At 51.9% G+C, this 13199-nt stretch overlaps 5 protein-coding genes across 5 annotated transcripts; 4 read left to right on the top strand and 1 right to left on the bottom strand.

The window, feature by feature from the left end:
* Positions 1–7: 7 nt before the first annotated feature.
* Positions 8–1589, top strand: B0H65DRAFT_189622 (mitochondrial phosphate carrier protein). Its single transcript, XM_062821622.1, has 4 exons — positions 8–342; positions 464–883; positions 949–1138; positions 1198–1589. The coding sequence occupies exons 1-4, from the start codon at positions 188–190 to the stop codon at positions 1390–1392; spliced, it is 960 nt and encodes a 319-aa protein (XP_062681537.1). The 5' UTR covers positions 8–187; the 3' UTR covers positions 1393–1589.
* A 1078-nt stretch (positions 1590–2667) lies between these two features.
* On the top strand, positions 2668–5960 carry B0H65DRAFT_442383 (uncharacterized protein; the record flags this gene model as incomplete). Its single annotated transcript, XM_062825575.1, has 2 exons — positions 2668–3180; positions 3255–5960. The coding sequence occupies 2 exons, from the start codon at positions 2668–2670 to the stop codon at positions 5958–5960; spliced, it is 3219 nt and encodes a 1072-aa protein (XP_062681536.1).
* Positions 5961–9089: 3129 nt separating this feature from the next.
* On the top strand, positions 9090–10143 carry B0H65DRAFT_464973 (uncharacterized protein). The gene has a single exon (XM_062826781.1). The coding sequence runs from the start codon at positions 9813–9815 to the stop codon at positions 10053–10055; it is 243 nt and encodes an 80-aa protein (XP_062681535.1). The 5' UTR covers positions 9090–9812; the 3' UTR covers positions 10056–10143.
* Positions 10144–10417: 274 nt separating this feature from the next.
* Positions 10418–12271, bottom strand: B0H65DRAFT_573451 (uncharacterized protein; the record flags this gene model as incomplete). The annotated part of the gene is made up of 3 exons (XM_062830549.1): positions 11687–12271; positions 11351–11616; positions 10418–11247 (listed from the first exon to the last, which is right to left on the bottom strand). Coding segments are annotated over exons 1-3 (1584 nt in total), but the record flags the coding sequence as incomplete, so codon positions are not given.
* A 69-nt stretch (positions 12272–12340) lies between these two features.
* Positions 12341–12821, top strand: B0H65DRAFT_189577 (uncharacterized protein). The gene has a single exon (XM_062821621.1). The coding sequence runs from the start codon at positions 12507–12509 to the stop codon at positions 12762–12764; it is 258 nt and encodes an 85-aa protein (XP_062681533.1). The 5' UTR covers positions 12341–12506; the 3' UTR covers positions 12765–12821.
* The last annotated feature ends 378 nt before the right edge of the window (positions 12822–13199 follow it).

Here is a 13199-nt window from a genome sequence, read left to right as displayed (position 1 = left end):
TTTTTCCGCAGCGCCGGCCTTTCCACCCTCCCGTGCCTCCGTGTCCACCTCCACTCTCCAAAAAGGCTCAATCGCCAACCTCCGTCGCGAACGACTTTCCCGCCCGATTGCTCTTTTTGCCCTCTTTCCTCCCCGTCAACCCATCTCCACTCAGTCTTTGTTTGTCGTCCAAACCCAGATATCCAAAATGGCCAGCTCTACCCCCAAGGTCGACGCTGTCGTCGAGAAGGCTAAGGCTGCTGCTGCTCCCCAGATGAGCGCTGCCAGCCTCTATTCCAGATTCGCTCTTGCTGGTGCCATCTGCTGCTCCGTCACCCACGGTGCCCTCACCCCCGTCGATGTGTATGTTGTCCCGCCTTCAGCCTGTCCACCGTCATGGCATTGGGCGCATTGGATCCCGCAGCCCAGTGCCCTTGTCCCGTAGATATCACGAACCGTTGCTGACATGTCTGCATAACAACAGCGTCAAGACTCGCATTCAGCTCGACCCTGTCACCTACAACAATGGCATGATCGGCGGCTTCAAGAAGGTCATCCAGAGCGAGGGTGCCGGTGCCCTCCTTACCGGTGCCGGCCCTACCTTCGCTGGTTACTTCCTCCAGGGTGCCTTCAAGTTCGGTGGTTACGAGTTCTTCAAGCAGCAAAGCATCAACTTGATCGGCCTTGAGAACGCCACCAACAACCGCACTGCCGTCTACCTCGCTTCCTCCGCCGCTGCCGAGTTCTTCGCCGACATTGCCCTCTGCCCCCTCGAGGCCACCCGTATCCGTCTCGTCTCCCAGCCCACCTATGCCAGCGGCCTCATCAGCGGCTTCGGCAAGATGCTGAAGAACGAGGGTGTCGGCGCTTTCTACGCCGGCTTCGGACCCATTCTCTTCAAGCAGTAAGTCGCCCTGTTGTCTCTGTTGTTCCAGTTGTGATGTCATGCATCTAACCATGCTGTTCTAGGATCCCTTACACCATGTCCAAGTTCGTCGTCTACGAGAAGGTCGCCGAGGCCATCTACAACGTCTACCCCAAGAAGGACATGTCCGACGGTGCCCAGACCGCCGTCAACCTTGGCTCCGGTCTCATTGCCGGTTTCGCCGCTGCCATCGTCTCCCAGCCCGCCGATACCATGCTCTCCAAGATCAACAAGGTAACTATCCCAGACAATCCTATACCTAGCCTGACTATGCTAACGCGCTTTACCCTCAGACCCCCGGTGCTCCCGGCGAGTCCACCACCTCTCGTCTCGTCAAGATTGCCAAGGAGCTCGGCCTTAAGGGCTCTTACACCGGTATCGGTGCCCGTCTCTTCATGGTCGGCACCCTTACTGCCTTCCAGTTCGCTATCTATGGCGACGTTAAGAAGACTCTTGGCTGTGCTCAAGGGATCGAGCTCGCCAAGTAAACGCGATTCTGAAGCGTTTGGGAACGTATAATGATGGAGGAGGAGTTTGGGGATAATGGGTGTGAGGTCGGCAACACGGGGACCACCTTGTGGGTCGACTCGGTTGCCCGGCCAACTCGCCAATGAACAAAACAAGCGAGGGATGTGTTTGGCATTGCAAGCATCCCCTTGCAGAAAGATTTCCGGTCCTTGTTGAGCATTTAGACGTTTGGCCGCTGGGTTGGGATGTGGCTACCGGAAAAGTTCGCAATGTCACCTTGGTCGTTTCGCAGCCTTTTCAATATTCTTTAGGCGGGATCTATGTTGCACGGGTTCTTTCATTTGTCGTTGGCGAACTGCTTGACATTATAGAGGAACTATAGAAAGAGGATTGAGGGCTTAAGACACATGCTTCCTAGATTGTTCGCTGTGTGTATGAAGACGGACTCGAGTTGATGCAGCACATGGCGGCCCTTTGCGAAGTCCGCTGTGTAGTCAATTTTAAGCAACCATGTTTACTTTGAATAGCTGTCATCGACTTTACGAACAATGTTGTCAAACATCCAGAGCTGGTTTCGTGATTGATATGGCCCGTGCACCGGCCATCGCGAATTGCGAAATGGACCAATTGCGTAGGCGCGATGACGGAAGAGAGGATGCCAGCACATGCATGGGTGGCCGGCAGCGGACCCGACACTGATGACTGATGGCGCTAAACCCCAACTGGCGGGAGCACGGGGAGTGGGTAGCAGTATGTCAGGCCATAAGAACCAATCGCAGCGCGAGCCAACCACCAATCAACAGTCGAGCTTCTTGCAGCGTTGCGGCGGGAATGGAGTGCGACCGGGAATGTCTTGTTCCACTCACACAGCAAGCCTCAACACCAAAGCATCTCTTTTCCAGCTGCATCGCATATTTGGCGATATCATCACATTTGCTCGTTCCCCAGCGTCCATGCGCCGTCCCGACTGGCACCCCCCATAGCGACACTGTTTTGCTGGTATTTCAGCGCTGGATAAGGGAAGGAACAGTGGACCCACACCGGGCCACCGCGCCTTCCTTCAGTGACGATATAGGTGCTACTGCCCCACCCTAGAGCTGGTCGCTCCTTCCTTTACAACAGCCAGACACGCCCAGAGGACGCGCGCGCGCTGCCTCGACGCGAATCGAATTAATTGTACGGGCAGCAGGAGCAGGTTCGGTCCCGAAACCTGGGCTGGTAGGTAATTCGCAAGTTCCCTTTGCCTTCTCTCCTCCTTCCACCAAACAACAACACAGAACTGCATCGCTGACAAGATGGTCAGATTACGCTTGCAACGCCGCTCTCGCGGTCACACTTCCTTCAACACTTTCCACAATATCGCCACTCCCATATCACCTTCACTTCCGCTAGAAACACCAAGCTTCTACGCACGACGGAAACAGGAAGGCGTCCGGTTCGCCCACGAACTGTACATCGCAATCGGCAACCAACATTTCATGCGCGATTGCCCCTGCCCTGTCCCAACAATCTACACTTCACCAGAGGAGGCTCTTGTCGCCGGCACGGGGCACATTCGGTTCTACATCACCGACGACACGTCGAAGCTATCCGTTCTTCAACAACCCGCTGATCCTCATTGGCATTGCGAGTGCCGCGATTCACACAACTACTGGCCAGTCTACCAAGAGCTACTCAGCCGGCACCACGAGCCCCGTCTTAACAACAACGGAAAGCGCGTTGCGGAGGCTGGCGAGCTTGAGCTCATCTCCGAGAACATCGACCACAAGGCTGTGGAAAGGGTCCTGCCTGCAGCAGTTGACGATAGTGTAAGTTTTCCCCTGCTCCAATCAAGGACACGCGAGAGACGAGCAGAGACGCTGACCAGTTTCCTCATCCACAGACGCCAGAGCTCGCGCCATCGCCATCGTCCGAATCGCCCATGGAAAGCTCCTGGATGAACCCTTTCGCCCTCGCTAGCCAGGCCCTAATCACGATGGCCACACCATTTACCGTTGTCCGGAATTTCATCTCCGGCTTCTTCCAGGGCGAAACCCATTACGACATCGTTGACACACGAAAGGTTGACGATGCCAACGGCACTGTGTCAGTCAAGAGATTGAAACGACACTGCACGCCTTCAACCGATGCATACTCTAACGAGCTCCCGGGTTTTTCCTGGGCCGACAACGCAACCTCCTACATCGGACGAGATGCGCTCGACCACATCGCCGAGGTCTTTTACCATCGCATAGATTTGATTAGCCGTTCCAAGGTCACATGCAGCCCCTCCCTCGAAGACCTCAGGAGGAGTTTCGACCCCAACCAAGGAGAGGACCTCGAGCTCAACATTGCAATTCACAAATTAATGACCGACACTCCAAGTATTGGGCCTGTGCTTCCTACCGACAGCACAAAAAAACAGGAATCGAAATACCACTATACACGGGAGTTGTACCTCGATGGCGCCGCCACGGCCTACGAGCTGATGCAAGAAATTTACACCCAGCATAACCTTGATGCGTACAAAGCATTGTGTCCGAAGCCACCGCGATCAATAGCTTATGGGGAAGACACCAAGCCGGAAAAGCACACAAGGACATTGCACGAGAAGGCCAGAGTGGCGGCGGAGTTTATCTCTTGGGTGCTGCGAAACCACATGCACGGGATGGAGGGTTTCGAAGAAGCTTTATCAAAGGTCTTCGTGGATGCCAATGCCATCCACAAGCGAGAAATAATCCCAAGCTATGTTAAGCCAACGGCAAACGAGTCATCATCAATTCCCGGAAGTTTCCCCACCGGACCGGACTCCGCTTTCTTCGAAGTTCCTATAAACGATCTCAGTTTTGCGCATGCGTGGGAATTTAAATATCCCTCAACAGATCAACATGACACGGAACCTACACCAATCAATGCCAAGGAGTTTCGACCTATACTGGAACCCAAAGGCATCCTCAAAAAGCCCAAAGAATGGCCGACTCCTGAATCGCCAAAGTATGTCGCCACCCCCGATAGAAACAGAAGACTCGACTTTGTTGCGCCCGTGGCGAGCTACGCGCCGCCTAAAGAAATATCTGTCCAAGTGATGACCTTGAAAGATGCCATCAATGTGCAGTGGCACCATCCCACCGAAAACTCTGTAAATGACCACGAAAACAATGCGAGCCGGAACGCAGGACAAACAGCCAGAAACCGTCATCATTTCGCAAAGGTTGACAAAGGCAGAAGCTTTACCGTCTCGGATATGACCAGATGGACAGAAAAAGAGGTCGAAAGGGATGACGTGGAAATGGGACTCCGAGTTCACGAGGCCAAATATGGTCCTTTCCTCAGTGAGCTCCGGCAAGAAATGCTGGAAAATTTTCAGGCCAGCGCTCAGGAACACCCAAAGCCGGAGCCCGACTTCAAGGTACGCAGACAAATTCTGCAACGAATCCGACTTGAAAGAAACCAAAAGACTACTCAAGGGGCACACGGGGAGAAGAATTCAATTCTCGATCGGTTTTTCCGAAAGACCGAGCAAGAGGAGATCATGGCAGCAGAGGGAACTGTCTCTAAAGCAGCTCAACAAGACCCCGACCTTTCGGTGGAGCAAGCTCCAGCAATCAGCCAGGTTCAGCAGTCAGCGGCTGATGATGACCTCGCAATTGCCACAAAAAAGCTTGAAGACTTGGAGGTCAGTCGTCAACTGGCCCACGAGTGGGAAGATGGTATTCGTCGCGACATCGAGAAGCGGCACAGGGAAGCCGAAAAAAGACAAAGAGAAGCAGAGCGCAAGCGCCGAGAGGAGAAGCGGCGACAAGAACAGGAAAGCAGGAGGCGCCGTGAAGAGGCAGAACAAGCCTCGCGGACCGGTCTGCGCGTACCCAAACGCCCCCTGATTGGAAGCTTGAGCAACGATTGGGAAAAGAAAGTCTCCAGTGTGCTCCACGCCAACCCTTCCGCGGAACTGGCCAAGATTGTAGACGGGCTGCCCCTCACCAAACGCGATTTCGTCGAAAAGCTGTTGGAGCCCCAAGCATGGCTCAATGACAACGTGATCATTGGCAGTATTTCCCATATCGCTAATGCCGTCAACAAATCGGCAGGGGCCAAAGACACCGATCCCAAATGCGCAGCTTTCACGTCGTACTTTTGGCCACGACTTGTCAGTGCTGGGCCGAGCCAGTGCGGGCGCATGATGCGCCGTGCAGGTGTCAGGAAGAATAACTTTTTTGACATCGACACGATACTCATTCCAATCAATGACGGCCTGCATTGGACGTTGGCGGTTGTACGGCCCGGAAAGCGGACTGTAGCGCACCTGGACTCGATGCGAGCGGGCGCTGGCCATGTTCACATCAAAGAGAAATTGCTTGAATGGGTCAGGGTCACGCTTGAGGATAAATGGGTAGCGTCAGAATGGTCGGCGATTGACTACGAAGCTCCACGTCAAACCAACGGGTACGATTGTGGCGTCTTTACCATTACGAATGCTCTTTGCATCGCGCTTGGGCTTAACCCCAAGAAATCTTATACTGCAGGGCAGCTCACGCTGCAGAGGCGGAGGTTGGCGGCGATTTTGCTCAATGGAGGTTTCACGGATGATTTCTCGTTGGATGGATTTTGATTCGATTTGGGGCACTTTGTTTTGGACACGGTTGGGTAGAGAAAACGGGGGCGTTATGTAGCATACCTTACTTATGGCGTTTATACAGTGTTGAGTCGGATTGTTTGAGTTTTTCTTGTTGGTCGGAATCGGGATTGCAGCATTGGTTACGTTGAGGAATGACCCGGGAGTCGCACGGTTGCTTTCAGCATAGTTATGTGGCGTTTTCGATGGCAACGTTGGTTCGTTTTTCTGATTCTCGAGTCTGGGGTGCAGCATATGTTAGCTTGAGGTTAAGTAGAGACTATTCTGTCGCCTTCAAGGCCATGGTGGTTGTCGAGAATACCAATAACATTACCATAGAGAACACTTCTGAAGTTTCGTTTACGTGATCCCGTAAAGTGGAAATGCGTGCTTTGTCTGATGATGGCGTCTTCGTTTACCAGGGGAGCTTATGACAGGGACAGCACCCCCAGTCTGTCTAACCGATGAACAAAGCTGGCAAAAGCCTCCAGTGAGTCTGAAAGTAACTCCCGGTCCTCCCATTCACAACACTTCAGATGAGGCTGAGATGCTGAAGAGGAAAGCACAGTGAACGAGAGGGGAAGGAAGACACTAAAATTCCGTCAACGTTCCTTCCTCTGACGACCAGAGCAATGCCTCCTTGGATACACTGCCACAAAACGGACCATCAAGTCCACACAAAAACCACTTTCTAAATCTTATCCGTCACGGCTTCCTGCTTCTGCTATCACAACGCCATCACCATCATCTTCCGGACACACTCTCCTCCATCGTTCATCCGACGAATTTGTCTCAAGCCAAGTTCCCAACTGCAAGTCATATCAGAGCCGCGCCGCTGCCCCTTCCAAAGGCTGATCGCGGCAGAGAAGAGAGTGGCGAGGTACCTGGCAGCTCAGGCCAAGCTCATTCTGGACGAAAAGAAACGGCAACTGAAAGACTGGGGAATGGACGATGGAAGGAAATATGTGACCAAAAGAAACCTTCCAAAGACTGAGCACAGGAAACGAATCGAGGAAAGAGACTGGCTTACCAAAAATGACGGTGGCGTATCGACATCAACAGTGAGCACTGAAGCACTTTGATACGCTTCAAGGCATCTATATCATTTCAAACATCGGCAGTCATGTACCATGACAGGCATTTAGCCCGTTTACGGTTGCAAGCAATTACAGTTATTCATGGCTGATCTTGAAAATAGCGTTTAGGGTGAGTTGTAGTGTCTCTACCCAGATTTCAGTACACGAGAACTCAAGAGACCTGCCGGATAACTCCTTGATCGGCCGTTCTTCCATCTTTGGAAGGGGGTTTCAATGGCAGCAACGCCGGTGCTGTCGGCGGATAATAAATCTCATCAAACGGGTAAGCTCTTGGGGATTCTACTTAAACGTACTTCCCCTACAAGGAAGGACTGACATAAAGAACAGGAAAACCCCGCAAAGAGAGGAGAAGGTCCAGGGTGACAACAATGGACAGCCTTTCCTCATGATGTCGCAAACAGAACGTTTGGCAACACAAGATCACACCTATATAAGGATCACGGAAAGGGCACTTCTCTCGGTTCTCTTGCAGAAGGTGAGCTCCCTGTCAAATCATAGGCTCGTGACTCCTGTGCCCATTCCCCTCGAAGGGTATATAAGGATGGGTTCCCCCATCTTCTCTTCTCTTCTCTTCCTTTCCTCTTCATTTTCAACCAACAAATCCAACAACCACTCGCATAGCCGGCTATCCTCAAAGTCCTGTCCGGCAACCATCAGAAGTCATAACAGGTACAAATTCTTTCCTTTCCCCGGTGGCAGACATCCTGGGTCATACCCCAGGCATGGATCTGTTTATGTCTTGTGGTATCACCCAAACACCCAAGCACACGTACTAATCGGATTGGACACAGGACACAAGACGTTCACCAGCAGACATTGGCACCGCATCTCTCTCACCGACCATAAGCGAGCTGATTCAACAATGGGTCAAGTGCCTACCCATGCATGGGTGATTGCTGTGCCTTTGAGGGCTCAAGCAACTCCTCGATCCAAAGATGTATTACCATCTAAAGGGGACCCCGTGAAGATTGTGGTAAGTGACTTTCGATCAGTGCAGCTTCTATCGTGAAACTTCACATGCTAACCGTTCGTTTCAAGTTCCCAGTAGCAAACCAACGACGACGGGTGTTAGGCAAAATCTTGAAAGCGATCCAGCGACATCAATCCTCGAGTTCTCTCATTTCAGATCAAGTGACGATATCACCACCAACTATCCCGCCAGCAACTGTACACCATCAACAACCGTACCAACAAACAAGAACACCACAGCTAAAAGATAGTCAGAATTCGCCTTCCACGCCGCTCTCGCGGCCGCTCTTCTTTTACCACATCACATAACATCGACACTCCGGTTTCTCCTTCCATCACCCAAGAAATATCCCGCTTCCGCGACAGACGGAGGCAAGAAGGGGATCGTTTCGCGCGAGAACTCTACGTCACGATCCGAAACGACCACTACATGCGAAACTACCCCTGCCCAGTTCCCGTTGCCTTCTCTCCTCCTTCCACCAAACAACAACACAGAACTATATCGTTCACAACGAAAATGGTCAGATTACGCCTGCTACATCGCTCTCGCGGTCGCTCTTCTTTTGTAACCTCACATAACCTCGCAACGCCACTGTTTCCTTCCTCGCCAAAGGAAACGGCGCGCTTCAACGAACGCAGACGGCAGGAAAGAGCTCGGTTTGTACACGAACTCTACTCAACTATCAAAAACCAGCACTTCATGCGAGATTGCGCTTGCCCTATACCTACAATCCATACGTCCAAAGAGGCAGCACTTGCTGCTACCGGTCATATCCGATTTTACGTTACGGACGAGGACGCGTCCAAGCTGGAATTGCAGTGCTGGCAGTCGAAAGGAATTGAGCGCAGGACCTTTGTGTTTACGTGAGATGGTATTCCCACATCGCCGCTTCAAGTTCCCGTTGCCTTCTCTCCTTCCACCAAACAACAATACCAACAAAAACCACTACAGCTTACAAAAAGATAGTCAGAATACGCCTTCAGCGCCGCGTTTGCGGTCGCACTTCTTTTGCAACCTTATATAACATCGCCACTCCCGTATCTCCTATCCCACCAGCAACTGCGCACTATTAACAACTATACCAATAAATAAGAATACTATAAATAAAATATTTAGAATCCGACTTCTAAGCCGCTCTCGGGGCCACGACTCTTTTAATACGTTATACAACCTCGCAACACCACTCTTTCCTTCGTTGCCAGAAGAAACGGCCCTATTCAATTCCCGCCGACAGGAAGAAGGCGACCGCTTTGCCCGGGAGTTGTTCCTGGCCATCCGCAACAACCACTTTATACGGAACTGCCCCTGCCCAGTTCCAAGCATCTACACTTCTCAAGAGGAGGCTCTCATCGCCGGAACTAGTCACACTCGGTTCTACATTACCGACGAGGACACGTCGAAGCTGTCTTCCTCCAATTTAGCTATCATTTTCATATGTGGTCTCTCATCCAATTCACCGTGTGAATCATCATCCCGAAGACCATTTTATTCGCAGCAGGACTACACACAGCAGCTTCCCAAGGGCTCACAAGAACCTCTTTCACCGTCTTTCACGGAACGATCGACATGGTCAACGTCGGTCTGTCCCATGTGCCCACCTTCGTTGGAGGATGGACAGGGCAGTCAGTAGTCAGTCCGCGCTGTCAACTCCATACTAGGACCATTAACTCTACTACACGATTGTACTATTGTCATCCCCCGCCTCAAGTTCCCTTTGCCTTCTCTTCTCCTTCCACCAAACAATAAATCCAATAAGCAAGAATATCGCAGCTCACCAACAAAATGGTCAGAATCCGAATTCCGCGCGGCTCTCGCGGTCGCACTTCTTTTACCACATCACATAACCTCGACACTCCGGTTTCTCCGTCCATCCCACAAGAGACACCTCGCTTCCGCGATAGACGGAGGCAAGAAGGAGATGGGATCGCCCGCGAGCTTTATATATCGTATGTACAATTCTGGATGATACTGGTTGGGTTGGTTGTTGGCTCAGTTTTTTGGTTGGAGTCTATTAAATGGAGGTAGTTGAAAAGGTTGCTTGGGAATATTGAAAGGTCTGAATATAGATGCACCATCTAAATAGAAGGGTCGTAAACTTTCGTCATATCAATACAATATACCATGCGGGAGATTGATGGATGCAAGTTATGTATTTACTGCCTTTTAAGATAGGTTAAACCCGTTACCTGATGACGATAAAAAGCAACTAGAGACAGAAGAAACAAAATGATTGACCAAACCAAACAACCAACTCGAGCCCAACCGTGGAACCGGAACCGGAACCTGAACCAGCCCCCTCCCTCCATCATCCACCCGTCATCACCTTCCATCACCACGTATCACCAAACCTTCCCATAGTTCCTTCACCACTACTCATAACCACCTCGCCACTGTCCCAACCCCATAACACCCAACCCCGCCATTCCTCCCATTCCCATCCCCATCCCTATACCACCAAACCCATAACCACCACCATGACCTTGGTTACCCTCCGCCGCGCTCGGCAAAGAAACATAAGCCGAATCAGAAACCTCGTCACCACCACCATTGGTCATCATCCCCTCCAAACAAGCCTCGAGATCGACTTCGCCGTTCTTGAAGAAGGGGAGATCGACGAGTGTGATGGGGTCAATGGTTTCGAGGAGGGAGTCAAGCCAGGCACTGTTACTCTGGGAGTGGGTTTCCAGAAAGCTGGTGGGTTCGTTGGTACTGGCTGGGATTCCCTCTCCCTCTTCTTCTCCTTCTCCTTCTCCTTCTCCTTCTTCTGCTCCATCTCTGTGGTGGCGGTGGTTGTCTGCGTCACCGGGCGTGCTGTCGTATCGGCCTGGGCTTGGTGACCCAGGTGTTGGACTGGGTGGACTACTAAACGGCGTAATCACTGTCGTAGCGTCGTCGGCGGTGCCAGGACCAGGAGCATTAGCACCACCAGTGGTACCAGGCCACACCCATGTCCGACTAAATTTGAATACCACGTCTTTGAACAGCTGATCGGCCTTTTGGTTCATCTGCGTTTGTACGGACGTCATCATCTTGTCGAGCTCTTGGCGGAAGATGGGCTCGACGTAGCGGGGGAGTTCGCGGCGGAGGAGGTCTTTGAAGGAGGATATGTCGAAGGAGGAGGCTGTTGGTGGTGTTGTTGTGGTCTTGTTCTTCGCTGCTGAAGAGTGGGGGGTGGTAGATGGGGAGGAGGAAGGGGTGGTGGTGGAGATGTCGTAATCTATTTGGAGGGTTGTAAGTAAACGGTGGAAGGAAAAAGGGGGTAAAGAGAGAAGAGGAAAAAAGTGAAAGGAGAGGAAAAGGGGGAACAAGGGAAAACGTACAAGGACAAGGAATCTTCGACCCCGCTGGTCCCGGAAAAATGATGCGGTACATATCATTCCACTTGTCTTCCTCCGACAATCCAGCCTTGGCTCTGGCGTGCAGTTTCTTGTCTTGGTCGTCGGTGATCACCTCGGGGACGTTGTCCTTTCGGAGTCGGCAGGGCGTTTCTGCCCTTTGGTGGCTCTTGAGGTCATCGTCTGTCTTGAATTGCTCGTAGCATCGGGGACAGGTGTTTTTGAGGGAGTGGCGACGGTAGATGTGTTCTCTGTACGTTGGGGTTGAGTGTTAGTCTGATTTCTAGGGGAGAAGAGACGAGATGAAAGACAGGAACGCACTTAACCCGATGAACGCTATCCCACCCCGGACCACAACACGTCTTCACAGTCCTGTACCTAGCCGGATTATGCTGACAAAACGGACAAGCGAACTTGCGGCCTTCTCCTCCTGGTGCTTCAGGGCCATGGTGTTTCACCCGCTTGGTAGTAGTCGCCTTCTTGACCTCTCTCGTCACAGGGTGATGTTGGTGTTGTTCATGTTGATCCTTAGACTCCTCTTCAGCGGCAGCACTATCCTGATCCTGGTAGAGATGATCACTTTCAACGGCCCCTCGAGGCCGCTTCAACGTCTTGGCAGAGGAACCGTGCTCAGGGATTTTATCAAGCCATACGTCAAGATTGCGGACGAACCTCGCCATAGATAGCTGGAGGATCAATTTCTTTCGTCTGCTCAGGAGGCTGCTAGCGGTTGTGGTCGACGTTGTGGTCGTTGTCGAGTTGTTGTTGGCTGGAGTGTTGCCTAACTTGGAAATACACACGTCCTCCATCAAGGGCCGGAACAATCATAGAATCGATCCGTGTTGGGCTAGAGAGCGCCAAGCCAGAGACATCAGCGATGATATCCTAGCGATACAAATATTTCGGACTTGGAGAGCTGGGCTTGGTGGGTATGGTATGTATGGAAGGCTTGCCCTAGGGCTGAAGAGGTATGTCGAGCAATGAAGGTAGACGAGAACTAGTACCTAATGGGACGAGGGCCTGGAAAGGAGCAGATGCTGGAATATGGACAGACCAAAGGGGAGATGTTGACTTGAAGTGACCAAATAGTGATTGTGTGCCAGGTAGAGACGGATGTTGATGAAAGCAGACACTGCTAAGAATGGTGAAAATGATATTGAAAAGAAATTGCAGAGATAAGACTCGATGGATGGTCGATAGAAGACGATACAAAAAAAAAGGTGAGCAAAAACATGACCAAAAATCCCCAACATTATATACCTACTCGCCGTTTGCGCAAATGCGGAGAAAGAGTAAGATAGAGTGGTGTAGATACAGCCCCTCCATCACCTGGTGTCATGATACACCACACCTCACCCACCACCCTTCCGAGATCCCGAGCATCCCACAGCAACAGTAGCCCTGAATTCTCCAATAAACATCATGGAAGCGGGACACAACTCGGCGCGGATGAGCAGTGACACAAGATCAGCGAAGCATTGCAACTGCAATATCTGCGACCTTGCAACCCAGGCCTAAGGTGCGGCGACGGCGGGATGCTCCGAAGGGTAGGATGGTAGGAAGGGTAGGTGCCGCATGACAAGCCGAAAGAGGGCTAACTCCAATGCCCGCTGAGGATGGTTGGCTTGGCCTGGCCTCCCGGCCTGCGGCCTATATGTTGTGGTGGCTGCGCGCATGAGGCAATTGCTCAATTGCGGGGAGTCCCTATATTGATGTTGGCAAAGGGAATTGAGACTCGCATGCGGTAGGCGAGGCTGTGGAAAAGAGGTATAACATCCCATTGGGCACCAGGCGATAGTAACCTGCATTGGTTGTTTGGTTGTTATCTCCAGTT

This window comes from Neurospora tetraspora (assembly GCF_033439725.1).
Source record: "Neurospora tetraspora strain CBS 560.94 chromosome Unknown B0H65scaffold_4, whole genome shotgun sequence".
Lineage (NCBI taxonomy): Eukaryota > Fungi > Ascomycota > Sordariomycetes > Sordariales > Sordariaceae > Neurospora > Neurospora tetraspora.
Note: the sequence above shows the minus strand (reverse complement) of the source record. Positions and strands in the feature narration are given on the sequence as shown.